This window comes from Hemitrygon akajei, chromosome 13, assembly GCF_048418815.1.
Source record: "Hemitrygon akajei chromosome 13, sHemAka1.3, whole genome shotgun sequence".
Taxonomy (NCBI): Eukaryota; Metazoa; Chordata; class Chondrichthyes; order Myliobatiformes; family Dasyatidae; genus Hemitrygon; species Hemitrygon akajei.
This window is the reverse complement of record NC_133136.1, coordinates 37,990,410-38,014,656: the sequence shown is the minus strand read 5'-3', so window position 1 is coordinate 38,014,656 and position 24,247 is coordinate 37,990,410. Positions and strand designations below refer to the sequence as shown.

General features: G+C 41.3%; 1 protein-coding gene across 1 annotated transcript in view; it reads left to right on the top strand.

Moving 5' to 3' along the window:
* Window positions 1-24,247, top strand: part of LOC140737775 (chondroitin sulfate proteoglycan 4-like) — an 89,428-nt gene that overhangs the window by 29,645 nt on the left and 35,536 nt on the right. The window contains exons 4-7 of the mRNA XM_073064407.1: window positions 4,758-5,231; window positions 6,105-6,281; window positions 11,023-11,221; window positions 19,142-19,273. Of these exons, the coding sequence (XP_072920508.1) occupies window positions 4,758-5,231; window positions 6,105-6,281; window positions 11,023-11,221; window positions 19,142-19,273 (982 nt within the window). The remainder of the gene's footprint in view (window positions 1-4,757; window positions 5,232-6,104; window positions 6,282-11,022; window positions 11,222-19,141; window positions 19,274-24,247) is intronic.

The following is a 24,247-nucleotide window of genomic DNA, read 5'->3' as shown; positions in this document are numbered from 1 at the left end:
GGTGTTCAACCCCGGAGCTATGCGTCATACAAAAAGCTTCTAAAGATAAACATCAAGCCACCAGCAAAAAAAATTATACCAAAATTAAGATTTATACCAAAATTAAGAAATCTCAACTAGTTAAGATTTACCAGGATGATGTCTGGGCTAGAGAGCATGTCTTATGAGGGTAGGTTGAGTGAGCTAGGGCTTTTCTCTTTGGAGTAAAGGAGGTTGAGAGGTGACTTGATAGAGGTGTGCAGGATGATACTAGTCATAGATCAAGTGTATAGCCAGACTTATCCCCCGGGCAGATATGCATGATTTTCAAGTGATTGGAGGAAAGTGTTAGGGAGGGTGGGGAGACGGTGGGTATGTCAGAGGTTTTTTTTGTGCAGAGAGTAGCGAGTGCATAGAACACTCTGCTGGGGCTGGTGCTAGAGGATGATGCATTAGGGGCATTTAAGAAACACTTAGATGGCCAAATAGATGTTAGAGAAATGGAGGGCTATGTAAGGGGGAAGGATTAGATTAATCTTAACGTAGGTTAAAAGGCTGGCACAACAATGTGGGCGAAGTGCTGTGTGTGTCTGTAGATATTCCCTGGTCCTGTATGTCATATACAATACAAGTTGAAATCCTTCAGTATTGGTCTGACATTTATTTCCATGTTGAAGTCATTATTAAATGATGCTGTAAGTTGTGTAGCACAACTATGCAGAAGCATAGGAATTCAACCTGTTCATTTATAATAAATAACATTTAATATTGGTGCATTATAACTAAACAATGCTCTTGTATCAAACTAATATTTGAACATCAACAAATAAAGGGTAACATATTACAACCTTTTAAGTATACCTCAAAAATACAAAGCTAAAGTGTAGGTGTGTATATTAAAATGTATGTGCAGTAATCAACATTGAAGTTGTAATTTTAATATCCATTTTTAATACACCAATTTTTTTTACCAATTAATATGTCAGTCATAGAAATCCATGTGGCTTCTGTGAGCAGAGGAAAAAATAGCCATCTGCATTCTAACAGCAATCTGAGGACTGAGCAAGTTTCTTGTCAAGCTCAGATGCAGATGAGTCCAATTTTTCAATTGTTCTTTTTTAATGAGCATTAAGAAATTTGTAAACACGAGGAAATCTGCAGATGCTGGAAATTCAAGCAACACACACAAAATGCTGGTGGAACGCAGCAGGCCAGACAGCATCTATAGGAAGAAACACTGTTGATGTATTGGGCTGAGGCTGTTCATCAGGACTAACTGAAAGAAAAGATAGCAAGAGATTTGAAGTAGGAGGGGGAGGGGAAATCCAAAGTGATAGGAGCAGACAGGAGGGGGTGGGGTGAAGCTAAGAGCTGGAAAGGTGATTGGCAAAAGGGATACAGAGCTGGAGAAGGGAAAAGATCATGGGACAGCGGCCTAGGGAGAAAGAAAGGGGGAGGGGTGAGCAGCAGAGGGAGATGGAGAACAGGCAGAGTGATGGGCAGAGAGAAAAAAAGGAGGGGGGAAAATAAATAAATCAGGGATGGGGGTAAGAAGGGGAGGAGGGGCATTAACAGAAGTTAGAGAAGTCAATGTTCATGCCATCAGATTGGAGGCTACCCAGGTGGTATATAAGGTGTTCCTCCAACCTGAGTGTGGCTTCATCTTGACAGTAGAGGAGGCCATGGATTGACATATCAGAATGGGAATGGTATGTGGAATTAAAATGCGTGGCCACTGGGAGATCCTGCTTTTACTGGCGGACAGAGCGTAGGTGTTCAGCGAAACGGTCTCCCAGTCTGCATCGACAGTGCTTCTTCCTATAGATGCTGCCTGGCCTGCTGCATTCCACCAAGCATTTTGTGTGTGTTGATTTAAGAAATTTGTTCATTTTTTTCTGCAAGGTGTAGTATAATTTTGTCCACCAGGTGTCACTGAATGTTTTTTGTTATAAGTTGGTGATTCTAGTTGTTTTGATATATTTACATTATGGTATATTGTGGGTTCTAATAGAATTTTAAATTTTAAAAAATTATCTTAAGCCTATGACATGCATTTTAAATGTATGTATTTTATGTTTATATGGCTATTAGCTATTAGCTATTAGTATGGAGTAACTAGTAAATTATTCTCCACCATAATCCATATTGAAGCCAACTACTCCTCCCCTGTGGTATGTTCTGAGCCACCTAAGTTACTAGTTTAGAAATCCTTTGCTGATTATTCAACAGTGAAAATGCTGAATAAATTGAAAAAACAGCCATTAATTTCCATTCTCTGGTGTTTTATTGTATTTTACAGCAGGAGGTTGACAGATTATCCGTGAAAATGGCAGCTCACTTATTTGAAGATACTTAAGAACTTTGTAGAATATTTTTTAGCACAAAGCAGATAACTGTGGATCCTTCAAATTTACAGTTGTGTCTGACAATATGCCAGCTAACTGAGATTCATAGAGTAGAAATAATTGGGTGTTTTTAAGGGTGGGAGAAAGAGACTAAAGATGACCGTAGGAATTAGTGGGACCCATGGCTTTTCATAGAATCCTTATTTTGTCAGCTACACTCTGATGTTCATCAGTCCTGGTGACATCTGCAGGAGGGGTTTCCCAAGTCAGTAGCATTGTAAGAATAGCCTTTGATTGTGCCGATTTTATTCCCCCTCCTTTTCCTGCATTATTTTTCCTCCTGTGTAGCCATGTGTTTGGTTATCACTGGCCAGTGAATAAAGCAGATTTTGATCATTTTGCCTCTCACTTTAAATAGGGGTTTGTATGGAACAAAGGCCAACACAAGGGCAATGTCTGCGATGTGCTGGACCTCCAAGGCTTCAAATGCCTGGTTTATATATACCCAATACATGTGAATATGTAGTTGGAAGGAGTTACAACTTGCTATAAGGCTGCAAGCATCTTCTGCCACCCAGGAACTTGGTTGGTGCCCATATCTTCAACTGGCGAGCTAGAAATAGGGTTTGGTAGAATGGAACTCTGCCGTACCTGGGGAGAGCCTGTAAATAGTAGACCAGCCCTGCAGGTTCACCTGCACAATGCACTTTTGGTTCTGTTCCAGCAGCTGTTCTGTGAATGTAAAATTTCACATCTTAGCTTACTGAATTGTAGCAAAATTGTAAGCTAAGTTATAAACCAGTAATATCCAAAATAGCAAGTGCTTGGTGTTAAAACTAATCGGTATTATTACTACTGGCATAAGTCATGAAGTTGTTTTGAAGCAGCAGTACAGTGCAAGACGCAAAATAAATTGCTATAAGTTACATTCAAAGGTAAATAGTGCAGAATAGGAAGATAGTGTTCATAGCCTTGGAACTGTGGAAACTTACACCACATGGGAGCACCACAAGCTGTTTCATTGCATTCATAGTAAAATCCCACACCCATGACCTAAAGGGAATTGGGAATCCCAGTGCACGATTCCAAAAAGGTTAACTTGCAGGTTGAATTAGTAGTAAGGAAGACGCATACAATTAAAGCATTAATTTTTGACTAGACTATAAAAGCAAGGATGTAACGCTACGCCTTTCGTAAGGCACTGGTCAGACATTTGAGTATTGTCAGCACCTTTGGGCCCTGTATCAAAGAGAGAATGCGCTGGCATTGGAGAGGGCCCAGAGGAGGTTCATGAGAATGATCCCAGGAATGAAAGGAGTGTTTGATGGTTCTGCGACTCTGCTTGCTGGAGTTCAGAAGAATGAGGGGGATCTTACTGAAACCTACCATTTATCGCAAGGCCTAGATAGAGTGGACATGATGTTTCCAATAGTGAGAGAGTGTAGAACCAGAGGGCAGAGCCTCAGAATAGGACGCCCTTTTAGAACAGATAAGGAGGAGTTTCTTTAGCCACAGTGTGGTGTAAAATTCATTGCCACAGATGGCTGTGGAGGCCAAATTATTGAGAATATTTCAAGCAGAGGTTCATCGGTTCCTGATTGTTTTTAAGGACATCAGAAGTTACAAGGGGAAGGCAGGAGAATGTGTTTGAGAAGGAAAATGAATCTGCTATGATGGTATGGTGAGAAGATTCAATGGGCCGAATGGCTTAATTCTGCCCCCATGTCTTACGGCCTCAACAGTAATTTATACTGATGTGGCATCTTCACCCCCCCCCCCCCAGCCACATTATCATAATGGTTAACATGACACCGTTATAGCTGGGGGCATCAGATTTTGGAGTTCAATTCTGGCATTCACTCTAAGAATATGCATGTGTTTCCTCTGGGTTCTCCGGTTTCCTCCCATAGTCCAAAGACCTACTGGTTAGTAAGTTAATTGGTCATTGTAAACTTTCTGTGATTAGGCTGGGGTACAATAGGTGGCTTGCTGGGCTGAAAGGACTTGTCCCGTGCTGAATCTATAAATAAATTAATTAATTGAACAAACAAACCACTTGCCCCGTCCCCAAAGCCCATCCCTCAGCTACTTCTTGTATCCTACAATTCCACACTAACAATTTTCATGTTGGGTATAAAGGAATTTCTCCTCTCAGTTTACTCTCGTGGCAATGATTCCTCAGAGAAATACTTCTGTCATTCATCTTCATAAATTAAATGATACTGAGTCAGAATGCAGGGAGTGTTATTACACTGTACTAAGATTTCTAGTGATTTCTTAATTTGGTATCATAATGCAAAGAGAATACTAGTTTAGCTGCAGATTTGGTGCTTATGTTAAAATTATATCTGGAGAAATTTCAGGAATGAGATGTATAAATAAAGATGTAAATAAGCTGTTGATTGAATAATCTCACGTCTGTTACTCTTTCAGGTAGTTCATGAAGATAATCTGCCGTCTGAAATAGTTTACAAAGTGAAAATTGCACCAGCTCATGGCTACATTCGAAGCTTTACAGAAACAGAAGGGTATTATGTTGGGACTGAACATAAGCCTATCCAGTATTTTACACAACAAGATGTAAATGATGGCAGCATCCAATATGTACAAGTGAAAGAAAATCAGACAAAGGACAGTTTTACCGTTGATATTTCGAACGGAATAGTAGAATTGACAGGAATTCCAGTCCTGATTGATATTATTCCGAGGTTGATTCCTGTGGAAGTGCATAACTTTACAATCAAGGAAGGTGCATCAAAAGCACTGACAGAGGATTTTATAAAAATCGCAAGCCCTCATTTTGCTGAGCTTAATTTTGAATATATAGTAGTAAAAGTGCCAAACCATGGTCATCTAGAAAATTCTCATTTTCCTGGACATCCTCTCTTGTCATTTACGAGACATCAGGTAATGTGATATGACGGAAGTATTTTTGTACTAATAATTGTCAATGAAGAGTTTCTTACGTTAATGATATAAGGATGATAAAACTATAAGATATTTTATGTTGACCAAATGTCAACACAATGGCCACATTATTAGGTACACCAGTACACCCTGTTATTCAAATATCTAATCAGCCAAATGTAGTAGCATTTCAGTGCACCAACCGGGAACCATAGTGATACAAATATGCAAACAGAATGGAGGTGTGGAAGCCAACCAACAACATCATCAGGTAGGCATTAAAATTGAATCCCCCCAAGGAAAGTGGAAAAAGGGACTTCCAAAGAACACATGAGGAGAGGTGCCGAGGCCGAAATTAGATGCTGGGGATACTCCTGGTTCTTCCTCGAGAAACTGGCTCAGAAGAGAGGACAATCTGACATAGGTCAGTGATGGCCTATGCTCCACTGGGAGCTAAGGGCCCAAGAAGAAAAATTCAATGTATAAAAACAGGTAGACATGGTCAAGAGGTTCAGTTGTGGGTGAAAACACCTTGTTAATGAAAGAGGTCAGATGAGAATGGCCAGACTGGTTCAAACTGACAAGAAAGGGACAGGAGTTCAAATAACCACGTGTTACAACAGTGATGTGCAGAAGAACATCTTCTGAATGCACAACATGTTGAACCTTGACGTGGATGGGCTACAGCAGCAGAAGATCATACTGGGTTCCACTCCTGTACCTAATAAGTGGCCATTGAGTGTATAATAAGACTCTGGCTTCATATCCAGCTAGAGCAATTAAAAGTACAGTTTTTAATGATTATTCAAATTCATATTATACGTAATATACTTAAAGCAAATTGATAGTAAAACTGATTTCCATACTTTCTAGATTGAGGAAGAATTTATTTACTATGTTCATGATGACAGCGAGAGTCTTCAGGATAACTTCTCCATAATGGTCAATGATACTCAACTGAGAAAACAGAGTTTGCCTTGGACAGTTTTTATTAATATTACAGCTGTGAATGACGAGCCCCCCATCATCCTAACTAAAAAAGAATTGAAAGTAAGTTAATACTCTTTGATATGTTAACCAAATGTGAACATGGACAAAACACTAATGAAGATCTTCCTTGACCAAGGAGGCCATATTGATCTGATTTGGACCACACTGACAGCAGTGATAATTAACGATGACTCGGGCACTTCGTTGGTTCGAAAAGCACGGTGGTGTTAAATCATATGGGAGTGCTTGTCGAAGTAATCTCATAGAGCACAGTTTGCAAAAAAGACGATAAAGATAAATAGTTTTCCCTTGAGGCTGAGAGGGGTCCTAATAGAAGTTTATAATATTATGAGAAGCATAGATAGTGTTCAGCTCGTATCTTTTTCCTGGGGTTGAAATATCTACTAGTAGAGGGCATACACTTAATGTGAGTTGGGGAAAGTTCAAGGGAGATGTGTGGGGCAGGTTTTCCACTCAGACGATGCCCGTGCCTGGAATGCACAGCCGGGGTAGTGGTGAAGACAGATTCAATACAGATGTTTAAAATGCTCTTAGATAGGCTCATGCATATACAGAGAATGGAGGCATATGGGTCATGTACGGCCAGAAGGGGTTTGCAGTCACTAGCTTAATTAGTTTGTCACAGATTCATGGGCTGAAGGGCCTGTTTCTATGCTGTACTGTTATATATCCTAAGAATGGAAACAGAGACAGGTCTGTCAGTTGCTGAAAAAGGAGCTAGAAATGATAGAACTTAAGAAAAGCTGGTGATAATTTTATTGGAAGTAAGCACAGGAAATACTGAAAATTGTAGGTTACTCTTTTTTTCCCCCTTTTCTATTTCTCCCTTTTCCTGACTTTGGAAAGATTTAGAACGTGCTTGTTTCCTGACTTTCAGTCTGATAGAAATTCAGTTGTATAGCGCTGCTTATATTTCCCTATCCAATTGAAAATGGTCCTTTTCCGGAGTGAAATTAAATGATCATTATTTCTCAAAGGTTTAGTACTATTACCAGAATTCAGCTGGGTATTGCACAGCATAAGTTTGCTTGCATGCTGACACACTCATCAGGACTCCACTAAAGAAAATACTCTACTTGCTTTCCATGATTTGGGCATAACTCATCTCATTTCTTCAATCTCAGCACTATCACTCTCACCCCTTGACCATTCCCTACCCTTGTCACTGTCCCATTCTAATCTCTGAACCACTCCCTTGGCCTAAGCCACGATGCTGTTGATTTCCCAGACCATGGCCACACCACCAGTGCCCCTCCCTTCCTCCCCCCCACCCCCTTCCAATATGTACACCCAAGAGGATGATGATCTGATGACAGATCTCTCATTTTTTAGGCCTTTAATTTTGAAAAAGCAGAATAGAAGTAAATTATTTTTGAAAGGATAATGGAACTTAGAAAAAGTATTATCTATAAGTGTGAGCACTGGTAACCTTGCATTTATTTTAATTTCATATTCTGGACATTTTACAAGCTGATTTACTGCTCTAATGACAGTGCTGCTCTACTTGGGCAGTGCAGTGCAACTGCAGTTGTAAACTTGGGGTGGAATCTATGGCTTTCACACACTGAAGAAGAATGCTGTCATGAAGTCAAGCCAATAAGTTATTTTACTCTTTGTTCTTGACTAATTACTTTAATTAATGTGGGGTGGGGTTCAACTAGATTGGCAGGGGTCTGGGATGAGAGAGTGAAGTTAGTGAGAAGACAAGGATACATACAGCAGCTGAAGAGTGTAGGCCTAGCAATCAGGATAGCTTTGTTTATAGTTAAAGGGCAGATAGTACCACTGCTTTGAACCACATCTATTTCAATGTATATAGCTTAACAAGTAAACTGGATGGATGGCGGGCATGGATTGCCTCTAAGGACTGGAATATTGTGGCCATAACAGAAATGCTGTGGAAAGTGGGGCAGGCCTGGCAGCTCAGTGTTCTACAATATCAATGCTTTAGGCATGACAAGAGCAGGTAAGAATGGAGGAGGTAATGCCTTTTTGATAAAGGAGGACATAATAGTAGTTCTTAAAGGGGAAATTCCTGTGGACTCATCTAATGAAGCTATTTAGGTAGAAGTCAGAAATAAGAAGATGGTGGTCACCCTAGTGGGGCCATTTTATAGACCCCCCCCCCAATAGTCAGCAGGAAATTGAAGGAGCAGATGTGTTGAGAATAGCATGTAATTGTGAGAATAGCAGTTAGTGCTCGTGGGAGATTTCAGTTTCCCAGGTTTCACGCAGAGTGCAAAGTGCCTGGATGGGACAGAATTCGTGCAACGTGGTCAATGCTGTTTCTTCACACAATGTTTAGAGGAACTTACTTAGGAAGGATCAGTACTGGACCTTCTTTTTGGGAATGAAGTAGGCCAAGAAACTGAAGGGGCACTGGGGGATAACTTTGGGTCCAGAGACCACAATTCTATTTGTTTTCAATAGTTATGGAAAAAGATAGAATAGGTCCACAAGTTGAAGTACTGAGCTGGAGTGGGGCCAACTTTGAGGGCATTAGGCAGCATCCAGCTAGGGGCAAACGAGTGACTCAATTTAAAGGCAAGGGAACATTTGGCAAGTAGGAGACTTTTAAAGTGGTTGTTTCAGGAGTCCAGGGGGAAACGTGTTCATGTTATGGTGAAAGATAGATATACCAAGCTGAACAACCATGGCTTATAAGAGATGTCAAAGCTCTGGTAAGGAGAAAGAAGGAAGTGTTCATGGTATCTTGTGCAGTTGGGTACAAATGAAAATCTTGATGAATATAAAAAGTTTAATACCAGGCTTAAGATGGAAATCAGGAGGATAAAAAGAGCCTATGAGGTGGATTTGACAGGCAGAGTTAAAAATAATTTCAAGTGATTTTTCAGTTTGCACTATTTTTAATTTAACTATTTAATATACATATATACTTACTGTAATTGATTTCTTATTTTTTAAATATTATAATGTATTGCATTGTAATACTGCCACTAATTTAACAAATTTCACCACATATGCCAGTGATACTAAATCTGATTCTGATTATATTGATTGTTAATGAGTAACTAGGGAGAGAATAGGTCAACTTAATGGCTGACATTTTTAATGTCTATTTCTCCTCTGTTTTGCCTAAGGAAAATAGCAAGAAATGAGGGTAATAAGTTAGTAATGAGGTCTTGGACTACATGCACATTGTGAGGAAGAAGGTATTTGTAGCTTTGTACATTATGGTGGATAAATCTCCAGGGCCTGAACAAGTGTGCCCCCGGACTTTGAGTGGGCAGGGAAGAAATCACAGAGGCCCTTGTAGAGATATTTGCTTCATTGTTAACCACTGATGAAGTTCCAGAAGACTGGAAGATGGCTAATGTTGTTCCATCATTCAAAAAGAGTAGCAAGTTTGGGCCAGGGAGTGGGCCTGTTGGGAATTCTGAGGGACAACATCTACCACCACTTGGACAGTTAAAGCCTGATCAGGAATAGTCCACATGATTTTGTGCATGGGAGGTCATGTTTGATGGATCTTTTTGGAGTTTTTCTTGAAGAGGTAACTAAATGGATAGGTGAAGGTAGAGCGCTGGATATTGCCTATTTGGACTTCAGTAAGGCCTTTGCAGTTTGGCTCACAAGGGATTCACAGAGAAGCTAACAAGGTGAATCTGGACAGTTGGGTTGCAAGGGATTCATGGGGAAGCTAACAAGGTGTATTCAGAATTGGTTCGATGTTAGGAAGCAGAGGGTGATGGTTGAAGGTCAATTCACTAACTAGAGGCTTGTGATTTGTGGGTTGTTCCAATGATCAGTGTTGGCACCGTGTTATTCATTACTTATGTAAAAGATTTGGATATGAAGGTACATAGCACGATTAGCAAGTTTGTCAAAGATACTAATTACCAAATCTTGTTGATAGTGAAGCAGGTTACAGTGAATTGAAAAGAGATCTTGATCATTTAGGAAATGGGCTGAAGAATGGCAAATGGATTTCAAATCAGCTAAGTGTGAGGTTTATCAAACTCGCATAGGATCAATGCAGTGAATGAAGGATACTGATGAGTGCTCTGAAGAAAGGGGCCTGTGAGCACAAGGGCACTGAAAGTGGCTGGGCAAAGTAGACAGGATGGTGAAGGAAATGTTTAGCATGCTGGCCTTTATCAGTAAGGGCACTGAGTTTAGGAGTAAGGATACTGTAGGTCGTTGCTGAGGTCACTCACTTTAGTTTTTGCCTTAATAGTATTTTATAACTATGTATGGTTTTGTAAATAAACCAATAAAAGTCCAGAAGAAATTTAGCAAAATAAAAAAGCATTTGTGTGTAGTTCAAGGGAAGCATAAATGAGTTTTAATGGATTCTGCATCAAGGTCTCTGTGGACTATAGTTTTGATGGAACTCTTTGGGGCTCTGCTGTTGCTTGCAGGGTGGGAAGAGGAGTGTTGGTGCTTCTGCTAGCCTGAGGGGGGGGGGGGGGGTCGATGGTTTTGCTGCTGCTTGTGTGAAGGGAGAGGGGAGGGGGGCTTTGGGCCTTTGATGTTTCTATTATTCATTCTGTGGGGTTTCTTGTCTCATGGATGTCTGTGAAGAGTATGAATTTCGGATTGTGTATGTATACATTGATATCCCATGAACCTCTGAACTGGTGTGTCATTTAGATGTATGCAGCTGGACATAAACAATATGATTTAATATACTGAGGATAGAAAGCATATTTCCATACTACATATGGAAAAGATTTATATTAATTATTGTTTCACAGTTAATGATTTTGAAGAAATAGGTGCAAATTAACTATTTTACTATTGCTTTGTTTTTATTCAGGTATGGGTTGGCTCAGTTACAGAGATAACAAAAACTGATCTGAATGCAGAAGATAAAGACTCGTCCCCAGAAGAATTAGTTTATTCTGTAACACCCCCAAGCAATGGCTATCTTGCTCTAAAGATGTCACCAAATAAGCACATCCTCAACTTCACTCAATTTCATATAAATAATGGCCAACTTGTCTTTGTTCATAATGGTAAGTTTGTGTTTTTTTAACTTGAAAATTTGTTTGGGAAATATTAAACAACATTGTTCTAGAGCTAGATGAGGAAGTTAGGTACTATCTTAACGGTTCTATAAATACAGACTGAAATGCTGATCCACAGGAGAGAGTGGTAATAATTGATAAACTAACGTATAAAACTGGAACATACAGATCTGTTGAACTTGGATAAGAATGGAATACAATCAAGTTTCTTCTGAACATTGCAGAAGCCATAACGACTGCATCGCTGATTTAGATATTGTGGCTCACAAAATTGATGCCTGAAGCAGAACCATCATGATCATATTGAATGAAGCAGCATTCATGATGGATTGAGTGGTTAAATCTTTCTATTTTCTTTGTGATTTTGTTCAGCAAGCATTTGATAAATTAAAGAACATTGGATTAGTAACCTGTGGAATTCAAAAGTAGGACTAGAGAAACAGACAATAATTGTCTGTACTTGTCACTGAATTACTCTTTGGGTTACTGCATTACATAATCTTACAGAATTTGCTGACAAAAATTAAATTTTCCAGCCAGGTGTCAGTAAATATAATACTTTAAATATGAATGTATTAAGAGCGACATATTTATACATAGTATGATTAGTGTGAGTAGAGAAACACAATGAAGTATTTTATGACTGAAAGAAAAAAAGAATACACGAAATGTTCTCATTTGTACTGAAATTCTAGAAATATCAGCAAAGAAGGTTGTTAACTGGCCTCGTATACAGTGACAATCTTGGAAATTATGCTATAACTTTAGGGTTATAATATGTGAAATACAGTAAGATCCATAGTGGATTAAATTTTACATTAGTGCATGGAAGCACTAATGTAAAATTTATGATAGACCAGATTGTGTTTTACATCATTTTGCATTTCATGTTCTTGGCATTAGTTTATGAACTTGTGCAACAGCAGAAATATGAACCAGGAAAGGGTGAATATTGAAGTTGAGAGTTTCTGCGTAATTGGTAATCCTGGGAAAATTACAGTATGTTGAGGTTTTTTTTTGTCAGTTTTCCAATTAAATCTTATATGGATTTGTGCAGTGGGGCTGCATATTTGAACAAATTCTTCCATAGAATGTTTATTTTTCTTCAAAATAAAATTGCTTGTAATGATATTCTGGTACATGAATAGAAATGAAAATCAGTTCAAGACAATAAAAAAGCCAAAATATTTCTTTAACTGTATTTTAAATAATTGAAAATGACTTTTTTTAAACAAAGCTAGATAAAACTACCTACCAGTTTCATTAGTCTACCCAAGCCAGATCCTCGGTAATACTATGTCAATTGGAGCTAAAAAAAAAATATTTTGAAGAGCTTGCATGGAATGGATGCAATTAGCGAAAACTCCCCATTAATTTGAAATAGAATTCAGTTTTATCATCAGGGTTTGGACTCCAGTCAGAATGTCTTGTAGTTTACTTAGGCCGTTAAGCATGTGCCCTATTTTGTGGAGTTGTGGGTCTACTCGGTTAACTTTGGTTACTGGAAGATACATTAGATCAGTACCAAGAAGAGGGCTAGTGGTCAGAAGGCCAGCGTGAGTCTGTGAGCATAGGGAGGATTGGATCACTGTATGGGTTGGCGCCTGCCTTCCCTGATGCTGGAGGAAGTGGATGGTAATGGTGTTGGTAATAAAACTCTACTTAAATTATGCTTGCTAAAAGCCCAGAAACAAATGTTGAATAATTTTGACTATTCCCTAATTTTGTACCTGACTCTGTCGCAATTGAGATTCACAGAGTTCCCAGGTTTCAAAGTACATTTATTATCAAAGTACGCGGACTATATACAACTTTGAGATAAGTCCCCTTACAAGCAGCCACAAAACAAAGAAACCCAATAGAACCCAATGTGTAGGGAAAAAAAATCATGTAAACAATAAAAGTAAGCAAATAATATTCAGAACTGAAGTTCACAGAAGTGAGCCCACAGCCACAAAACCAGTCATTTAATGCAGACAAGTGTGAGGTATTGCACTTCGGTAGGACCAGCCAGGACAGGTCTTACACAGTGAATGGTAGGGCACTGAGGAGTGTGGTAGAACAAAGGGATTTGGGAATACAGATCCTTAATTCATTGAAAGTGCCATCACGGGTTGATAATATCATAAAGCTTTTGGCACATTGGCCTTCGTAAATCAAAGTATTGAGTAGATTGATACTTTATTGATCCCAAGGGAAATTACAGTGTCACAGTAGCATTACACGTGCACAGATATACAAATATTAGAAGAAAAGTAAGAAAGAATAAAAATAAGTTGCCTTAAAAATAAGATGTACAAGATTTACAAGTCAAAAATTACAAGATCACTTCCCAGCTGTAGTTTGACTCATTGTTAAGCCTGATGGCCGAGGGTAAGAATGACCTCACAAGGCACTCTTTGGAGCAGTGCTGTTGTTTTAGTCTATTACTGACAGTACTCCTCTATTCAGCCAAGATGGCACGCAGGGGGTGAGAAACATTATCTAGAATTGCTAAGGAATTCTGGAAGGACCTTTGTACTACCGCAATCTCCATTATGTCCAGTTTGACTTCTATAACAAAGCCAGCCTTTCTAATCAGTTTATTGTAATGGTGACAACAGACTGGTAGAACATGTGAAGGAGAGGCCTGCATATTCCAAAGGACCTCGGTCTCCTCAGGAAGTAGAGGTGACTCTGGCCCTGCATGTACTCAGCCTCTGTGTTGATGCTCCGCTCAAGTCTGTCACTCAGGTGCACTCCCAGGTACTTGTACGTCCTCACCTTCAATGGTAACAGGGAGCCGTGCAGGCTTAGTCTTCCTAAAGCCCATCACCATCTCCTTTGTCTTACTGATGTTGAGCTGCAGATGATTCAGCTTACACCATTTGACAAAGTCCTCCAGTGAGGCCCTGTGTTCATTCTCTTGTCCTCCCGTTATGCACCCAACTATTGCTGAGTCATCAGAGAATTCCTGCAGATGTCGTGACTCAGTGTTGTGTCTAAAGTTCGAGGTATACAGGGTAAACAGGAAATGAGCAAATACAGCCCCCTATGGGGCCCAAGTGCTGCTTATAACCATGTCTGACACACAGCTCTGAAGTCGCACAAACTGGTCTGCCAGTCAGGCAGTCCATTATCCAAGATAACAATTGAAACGCCAATCTGCACTGAATGGAGCATTGAGGCCTGTATGGTATTGAAGGCACTAGAAAAATCAAAAACCATGATCCTCACAGTACTGCCCTGCTTATCCAAATGGGAGTCAGCTCTGTTCAGCAGGTAAATGACAGCATCATCAACTCCAGTGTGCTGCTGGAAGGCAAACTGAAGGCGATTGAGGGCTGATCTGTCCAGGGGTTGGAGGTGAGTCAGGTTCAGCTAGCTCTCTAGGGTCTTCATGATGTGTGAGTACAGAACATGGGATGCTGTGTTGAAGTTGTGTCAGACCTCGGTGAGGCCTAATTTGGAGTGCTGTCTGCAGTTTTGGTCACCTGCGTAGAGGAAAGATGTCATTAAGGTTGAAAGAGTGCAGATAAAATTTACAAGCGTGTTGCTCGGTCTGGAGGACCTGCTTATAAGGAAAGATTCTTTATTCTTTAGAATGTAGAAGATTGAGAAGAGATAGGATAGAGGTATGCAAAATTACGAGGGGTATAGATATGGTAAATGCAAGCAAGCTTTTTCCACTGTTTGGATGAGACTACAACTAGAGGTCAAGGATTAAGGGTAAAAGGAAAAAAGTTTAAGGGAGACATGATGAGAAACATCTTCACTCAGAAGGTTGAGAGAGTGTGGAATGAGCTGTCAGGGCAAGGAGTGCATGCGAGCTTGATTTCAACGTTTAAGAGAAGGTTGAATAGGTATGTGGATGGTAGGGGTATGGAGGGCTACAATCTCAGTGCAGGTAAATGGGAGTAGACAGTTTAGATGGCTTGGTACAGACTAGATGGACTGAAGGGCCAATTTCTCTGCTGTACTTTTCTGTGACTCTGTGACTGTGTGATTCATCACCGCTGCCAATTCATGAACCCATTTGTTGCCGGCTACAGCCTCAGTTCAGCACAGAGATGAGTAAACCTCGCAGAACAGCGACCTGAACCGATCAATCAATCCGCCTCTGGTCCTGACACCTGGACCATGTAATCAGGCCTGACGCTGAAATAGTCTAAATCTTGCTCTCGGTCCTGGGCCCCATTGCCTCCACTTGCCTCATCTCGGTTCTGCTGCATTGAATCACCTGCCAGTCCACTCCAGCAATGGTCAAATATTGGCTCAATCCCTGCTCTCGTACCTGGGCCAAGCCTCCTCAATTCAGTCAGTACACATTACGCCACAACGTTCCTGCACCTTGGGACTTCAATTCAGACTGCAGACTTCCAGGTCATACAGGCGCTGCAACAGCTCAACTCCGAAAGGGAATTGTTACAGTTTTCTTTGTTACCTGCGAGTCATCGCTGTGCTTCACCAGTGCCATCTGAAACAAGGTTCTCTTTAATTATTGGTTGGCATCAGTGTGTCAGTGCATCCAGATTGGCATCTGGTGTTGTGGAAAGCATCCTCAGTGGTTGGGGTGGTCCTAAGATTGAAGCCTAGGCCCATATATTGCGGGCATGACAAAAAAATTCTGAAGGTTGAATCAGAGCAATACACACAAAATGCTGGAGGAACTCAGCAGGCCAGGCAGCATCTATGGAAAAGAGTTCAGTCAACGTTCTGGGTGACAGCTAGGTTTAGACACCAGAGTTTATGGGAATTGGGGAGAGGATAGGTCTTCGATGTAGAGAATGAGGTTGGCATGTAAAAGTAAAGAGAATCTACCATGATCATGTTTCCCAGCACTCAGCAGGGACATGATCCAAGAGACCACCTCTGCACAACACTATAATTGTGGTTCCAGGGAACAATACTGGGATGTGTGATTTGTTCATTATGGTCTAGAAATAGGCCATTCAGCTCATTAGATCCAATCAGGCAGCCAGCAGAACAGTCCAGTTTCCATCCTTTGTGTCACCTTGTGATTGTTTTATTTTTGCACATCTCTTAGCTCCCCATTGGTTTATTTTGCTGCTCGCTGATGTCGGTAGGTAATTTCAGTAACATGCCCTTCGGATGCGAGAGGAACCAGTGAACATATCCATTGGGAGAACTTGCAAATTCTACACCAGCTATACCCAAGGCCATGATAAAACCCAAGTCCCTGGAGTCATGAGACATCAGCATTAACTGCTGCATCATGGTGCTGACTAGAAATTTCCAGAACAGTATAACTGGGCATAGAAATGTTTGCAACTCCAGTTGTAGTTTTCTAGTGGAGTAAAAAATCAATCAAATCAATTTGTGCAAGTTAGAACTTCCATATGAAATTCCTCAGTTTTTTTATGGTTGGAAACATTTGGACAAAATTGAGCTGCAGTTGACCACCATCAAGTTTATTTCATTCTTATTATTTATAGTTTATTTAGACCACACAGATTTCTCCTGTGCCAAACTTATAATATGGGAACTCATCTGAAATCAAGCATTATCTTAATTCTGCTGTAAAAATAATTTAGCGAACTAATAAAGCATGTTTGATATTGCCTCATTCTTAATAAGATCTCTGTGGTAAGAGGCAACAGAATTTGGCATAAGAGACAATTACATCCTCTGGCAACTCCGATATACTTGACAAAAGCAAGCCGCTATGCTACCTGGCACCACGGTATGGAAGTAGTTAATGCGATGCTATTACAGCTCGAGGTGTTCCGGAGTTCCATTCCGGTGCCGTTATATACATCCACCCCGTGGAATCTGTGTGTGTGTTTCCCTGGATGCCTTGGTTTCCTCCCACAGTCCAAAGTAGTACTGGCTGGGTTAATTGGCCATTGTAAATTGCCCGATGATTTATGTTAGGGTTGTAGAGTTGTGGGGTTGCTGGGACAGTGTTCCTTGGAAGGGCTGGAAGGGTTTCTCCATGCTGCAAATAAATAAGTAAAACTAAGTGATTTCGTCAGTAAGTTACTTAATCTAGAGTTGCACACAATGTGCTGGAGGAACTCCAGTGGGTCGAGCAGCACCAGTGTAAGGAAAGAATGGTTGATGTTTCAGTGACGCCCTGCACCAGGACTGCAGTTACTTGCTTGGACCACCAGATGGAAGTCTTTCGGCACTGAATGTCTGATTGGTGTAGTTGAAGTGAAGGAAAGGAGAATGATAAATGGATCTGGACTTAAACAGTACAGCAAATTAGGAAAAGGCTATCCTTGTTCCATGCGTGTTCCTGTGCCTGTAATGGTGCAGAAAAAAAAATAAAACATAGTTCGGTAGAGAATTTTTATTTAGCATTGGGTAGTATCCCATTAATCAGATCTTCTGCTCACGTGGGTGGGGGTTGAGGAAAGGAGAATGGTTTTATCACTTGTTTCACACTATTACATACCTGTCATTGCCTACGAGCCTTAGAGTCTTAAATTCATTTAAAGGGACCCACACTATAAATAACTTGGTTGTCAGGATGTTTTGCTCCCTCCAAGTGTCCTCAGTGATGGGAATCAGCTGTAGATGTTTGTGGCTTTACTTGGGTTGTTGTAAGATATTACATAAGCTAATTAATCAATTAACAGTCCCAAGGAGAAGATCAACAAACACTAAGGCCTCCCATGATACAAAGCCTGCAAATTCATCAGTCCTGCTTTTAGAGAGGACATTAATTATATAATGACCAATAATTTACTAAAATGAAAGGTAGGATGTCTATTAATAATGAAGGACTCAGTAACCAATTCAAAGGCCTAAAATACAGAAAGGGGTGCAAATTGATAAAGAGGGTTACCTGGAGAATGTGTGTTTGTAAATAAAGGGAGCAGAAAGTGAAAACAGCAGAGATGCTTGCAAAGTGACATTGGGTGTGATTTCAACACAGGTCATATTTTGGACTTGTATGGGTGTAGCAGGATTGAGGGGTTGGGATGGTCAGATGGAGGTTTGGATGAGCACTAAACATGTTGGCTGCTGATTTTCACAATAACTGGCTGCCCATAGTAAATGGCAAAAAAAAACAAATCAGGTTTGAAGAGGAGGAGGTCTCATGGAGCTTGTAAGAAGCTAGAGAGAATTTGTGGCTCAGAAAACACAAAGACTGCTGCCTCCCTTTAGCAAGGCCCTTTGATCGGGCATGCCCAGGAAAATTAGATTTTAATAATGCTTCACCAGGCTGAGAGCCTGTTTAACTCAATGCTCTGCTGACCTTCTATCCAGAATCCAACCACTTCTACCCATCCTTTTGCTCTTCCCTACCTTGGGGAACGTGGTGGTGTGAACAGCGTAGTAGAGGCAGATGTAGATACAATATTTAAAGGCCTTCAGCAATTACCCCAGTGGGAAAGACATAAAGGGATATGAACCTAATAAAGGCAAATGGGAATAGTATAGATAAGCACCATGCTCGGCATGGACAAGATGGGCTAGCGGAGCTTGTTTCTATATAGTACATTGGCTAATCCATTCTTGTCCCTAATTCCACACCTTAAACTCTGAACACCAGCATCAAAATATCAATAATGGCATCTGCTTCCCAGCCATGGGTCATCAATCTTAGGCCCAGCAAACGCTCCCACTTCCATATCCTGACCAAGCCCTTGTTACAAAACCAAACTCCCACCTCAGCACTCATTGAGCTCTGAATGCCTCAACTCCCTGTCCTTCAAACCAGGTCCCACCTGAGCCTAAGCAAAGTCCTCTCCTTCTCCACCCTGACCTGGATGTGCTTTGGGTTATGGGATCCATAATTTCATTGTACACTAGATGGAGTGCTCCAACCTTTGCACTAAGATGGTGGGCTGCAGAGAACTGGACTTCTGCATTTTAGAGTTTGTTTGACTTAAGATGCTTATCTAACTTGAATCTGAATCGTTGCAAATATACTTAATTTGTCAACTCTATTTTTAGGTGCCATGTCAGGTGGATTTAATTTTCAGGTTACGGATGGAGTGAACTTTGCTCCTCGACAAATCTTTACCATTATGGCAGCGGCATTGGTGATAAACGTGGAGGCAAATAACCATTTACAAGTCTTTCCAGGTAAGCTGTTACTTCCTGGACTCTGTGGGTTTTTAAAATTTACTTTATACATTTCAAGGTGCTTCAAGAAATGAAATTGCCTGTCATCAACAAAGACAGTTTGTTTTCAAGTGTTTTTAAATGAAAAGCTAGACCATTGTTTATGAATTGCATCTCCATACCATTGTTAGCCCAGGTACATTCATCTATACTTCTGTGGCACTTTACTTCAAAGAACAAATGAAAACAATAATAACTTATACCTACTGTACTTCAAATTTTAAAAAAAAATGCATGATAGCCATACGGCAAGCAAAATCTGTCTGTCTGGAAAGGAATGAGTTATTATTTACACTGCTCTCTTGAGGACAGCAGATGGGAGAATGATGGAGGTGGGTGGGCTGGGCAGATGTTCGCGTGAAAATGAAAGTAAAACTTAAGGTAGGTCAATGTTTCGCACTCAGGCAGCATCCCAATTAAGACAGGCTCTCTAACTTTTATTGTTTCTCTCAACTATTTAAGTGCTTTCACCTGTATTTCAAGGCCTGCGCCATTTGTGAACTCTGTGTGCAATTAAAATGCCTGTATCTGACATCTGTTATCTCTGTACGCCAAATGGCATTGCTTCACGTGTCCATCAGTCTCCCTATGTCTGGGATCAGGCTTTGTTTTTTATTAAAAAAAACTCCTGTATTGTGCCTTAAGCATTTAAAGATCATCCCTAATGCTATATCTCAAACTTAGTATCAAATTCACCGGGTCTGGTCTCTGGTCAAGAGTAGTACAATAAATTCAGCATTTTTCAGTATTTCACAATCAAAGTCCTGGCTTACTCCTGATATGTTAGTTCACTTCAAAGCCCTTGACAAGTTAACACTGTAACTAGGAAGAAGATCTTTTCTAACAACTGATATTGTGGGTGGTGGGTAAAAGTCTAAGGGCAACTTTTACAGATACATTTTCCATCTGGAACAGGGGTGTCAAACTCATTTTAGGTCACGGGCTGGATTGAGCAAAATGCAGCTTCATGCGGGCCGGATCAGTCGGACGTGTGCGAACGCAGCTTTCGTTGCCTCCGTTTTTTCAGCCTGCTCTCATGTGTCTCAGTCTCTGCTATAACTACAAAGTGTTTCACTTTACAAATTCCATTTCTTATGAAGAAGACTGCCGAGCAAGACTGTCGAGTAAACACTAAAAACCCTGAAAACCTGGCACCTGAATAAACTCAGCATTAGCCATATCATACGCCATAGGCGCTTCGATTACTGGGGCCAGCTTTAATAGTAATTAGATATTATCTCGCGGGCTAAAGATAATTCCACCGCGGGCCAAATTTGGCCCGCGGGCCTTGAGTTTGACATATATGATCTGGAAGGATTATCTTAATCATCAGTGAATGCAAAGACTCAATTAATCTTATAATGTCTCTCTAGTTCATTTTTTTTTTGATATTACACAATCTTCTGCTTACTCTCTCACACTTTGTTACCTTAACCCTCTGTATCCCCGATGATACCAGTAGCATTAGATTCTTGAATATAAAACTTAGGAAGTAGAATAAGGAACTCACCATGTGCCTGCCTCACAATGTAACCAATTCAATTATCTTTTACCTCATTTCCTCTTTCTTGCACTATCCTCCCATCCCTTGCTCAATATTTAAAATTCCATCTTTAGTTTGAATATACGCCTGGAGTTGATTGAAAGCTTCCAGCTCCAACATGTAAGTATCATCAGCAAATTTGTCCTGGTTTCACCACTTGGATGCAATGGCCATGAAAACACACCAATGCCTGGACTTCCTCAGAAGGCTAAGGAAATTTGGCATGTGCCTGATGATTCTTACCTCTATAGAAAGTATCCAAAAAATTGCCATTCTCCCTTCTATTTGCACTAACGGAAGCAACCAACATAACAAAGGGTTCTGTCCACCCTGGGCATTTGCTTTTCTCCCCTTTCCCATTTGATAGATGTCAAAGCTCAAGCAAGTACTACCAGACCCTGTTAATAGACGCTTGAACAGACCGTTTGTATGCTAAAAGATGAAGTCTTGAACTCTCGATCTTCCAATTTACCTCGTTATAGTGTCACTCTCTTTGTCTACCTGCACTGCACTTTCTTCTGTAACTGTAATACTAAATGTTCTGCATTCTGTTGTCATTTTACTGCCTTGATGCACTTATAGCATGATCTGTCTGGATGTCACACAAAATAGAAACATTTCACCGTAGCTTGGTATATGTGACAATGATAAATCAAAACAGCCAGTACTATACTTGCTGAATGAGCCTCCCCAGCCCTCTTTGGGATAGAATTCCACTGATTTATGACCCTCTTCCTATCTCTATCCTGAGTGGCTATCCTTCATTCTGAAATTGTGACTCCCTAGCTCAAGATAGTCCATCCTGAGAAATGTATTATAAACCCACCGACTCTCACAGCTATACCTATACCTCTTCCTATACCTATACCTATACCTCTTCCTATAGGTATACTAGTCTATACCTCTTCCACCCTGTCACTTGTAAAAATGCCATCCCCTTCTCTCAATTCCTCCGACTCCACAACATCTGCTCTCAGGATGAGACTTTTCATTCCAGAATGAAGGAGATATCCTCCTTCTTCAAAGAGAGGGGCTTCCCTTCCTCCACCATCAATGCTGCCCTCAACCGCATCTCCTCCATTTCGCGCACATCTGCTCTCAGCCCATTCCCCCACCACCCCACAAGGGATAGGGTTCCTCTTGTCCTAACCTACCAACTACCAGCCTCCATGTCTAACACACAATTCTCTGTAACTTCCACCATCTCCAATGGGATCCCACCACCAAGCACATCTTTCCCACCCCCCGCCCCCCCACTTTCTGCTTTCTGCAGGAATCATGCCCTATGCAATTCGTCCCTCCCCACTGATCTGTCACTTACCCTTGCAAGTGGAGCAAGTGCTACACCTCCTCCCTCACGACCCTTCACAGCCCCAAACACTCCTTCCAGGTGAGGCAATACTCCACCTGTGAGTTTGTTTGGGTCATTATCTGGGTCCGGTGCAGCCTCCTGTATATCAGTGAGACCCAACATAGATTGGGACACTACTTCGCCAAGCATCTAGAATCAGTCCACCAGAAAAAGTGGGAGCTCCCAGTGGCCATCCATTTTAATTCCACTTCCCGTTCCCATTCCATCATGTCAGTCTGTGGCTTCCTCTACACTCAGGTTGTAGGAGCAGCACCTTATATTCCACCTGGGTAGCCTCCAACCTGATGACATGAACATCAATTTCTCGAACTTCCAGTAATCCCACCCCCCGCCTTCACCATTCCTCATTTGCTTTTCCCTCTCTCACCTCATCTCCTTGCCCACCCATCACCTCCCTCTGGTGCTCCTTCCCCCTCTTTTCTTTCTTCCATGGCCTTCTGACCTCTCCTGTCAGATTTCCCCCTTCTCCTGTTCCTTTTACACCAATCAACTTCCCAGCTCCTTACTTGAATTGAATTGAATTCGGTTTATTGTCATTTAGAATCCACAACTGCAATGCAGTTAAAAAATGAAACAACGTTCCTCCAGAATGATATCACAAAAGCATATGACAAAACAGACTACACCAGAAAATCCACATAACGTTTGGCAATCCCCAATCCAGAGTCCGGAGAGGCTGCTGCGTATTAATATCGCGCTACTGTCTTAGCGCGTTCCCCGGAAAGGAGCTCCAAATCCACCAGACACACCAAGTCAGAAGACTAACTCTACCACCCAACAAACCAAAAACTAAAGCTACAAGACCTACACAAAACCACACAGTTACAACTTATAGTTACAACAGTGCAAACAGTACCATAATTGATTAAAAAAAAACAGACCATGGGCACAGTAAAAATAGTCCAAAGATGTTAAAAGACTATAAGTTCGAAAGAAACCACCGTACAGTTTCCACAAGTCCTCAAGGTCCCGATAGACTCGTCATCCCACGCAGGCGGCAGAAGGGAATACCCCCACTGTGGACTTCCACGGTGCCGCCAGACCCAGCCTCGCAGACGCAGCACACAGTGAAAGTGCCCTGACGGCAGCAGACTCTGAGTCTGTTGAACCTCTGAGCCTCCGACCATCCCCTCCGGCACAGCCTCTCTGAGCACCATCCTCTGCCGAGCAAACTAGGACGCCCCGGCCACCGGCAACACGACCCCGAGGACTGGGAGCCTGTTCTTCCCAGCAGAGACCCGGACCTCACAACAGCAGCAGCAACGAAGAAGGCCTTCCTGGAAATTTCCAGATGTTCCTCCGTGCTCCCATGTCCATTTTTCATCAGATTAGGATTGTGCACAGCACCCCGCTTGACAAATAACAGATATCAACTCCAGAGAGGCCGCTACAAACTGCATCACGCCGCCATCGTGAACATCTCACTGAGATGTTCACCCCTCCCCCCTTCCGGTTTCACCTATTACTTTGTGTTTCTCCCTCCCCTCCTCTACCTTCTAACTCTGACTCCTCATCTATTTTTTCTCCAGTCCTGCTGAAGGATCTCAGCCCAAAACGTCGACTGTACTCTTTTCCACAGATGCTGCCTGGCCTGCTGAGTTCCTCCAGCATTTTGTGTGTGTTGCCTGGATTTTCAGCAACAGCAGATTTTCTCTTGTTTCTGAGAAACGTAAGTTAGCAGATGACGTGGAATTAGGAAGTGTTGATAGTGAAGAAGGTTTTGTAGATTACGTGGAGATCTTGATGAGTTGCGGAAGTGGGCCACGGAAGGGCAAATGGATTTCAACACAGATAAGTGTGGGGTGATGCATTTTGAAAAGTCAAGCGAGTGTAGAACTTGTACTGCAAATAAGAAGGCGTGGGGGCAGGAGTTCCCTACCTTTTTTATGCTGTGCGCCAATACTATTAAGCAAGGGGTCTGTGGACCCCTGGTTGGGATCCCCTGTACTAGGAAGTGTATTGGAATATTGAGATCTTTGGAGTACAAATGCAATAATTCTTTGAAAGCAGCGTCACAAGT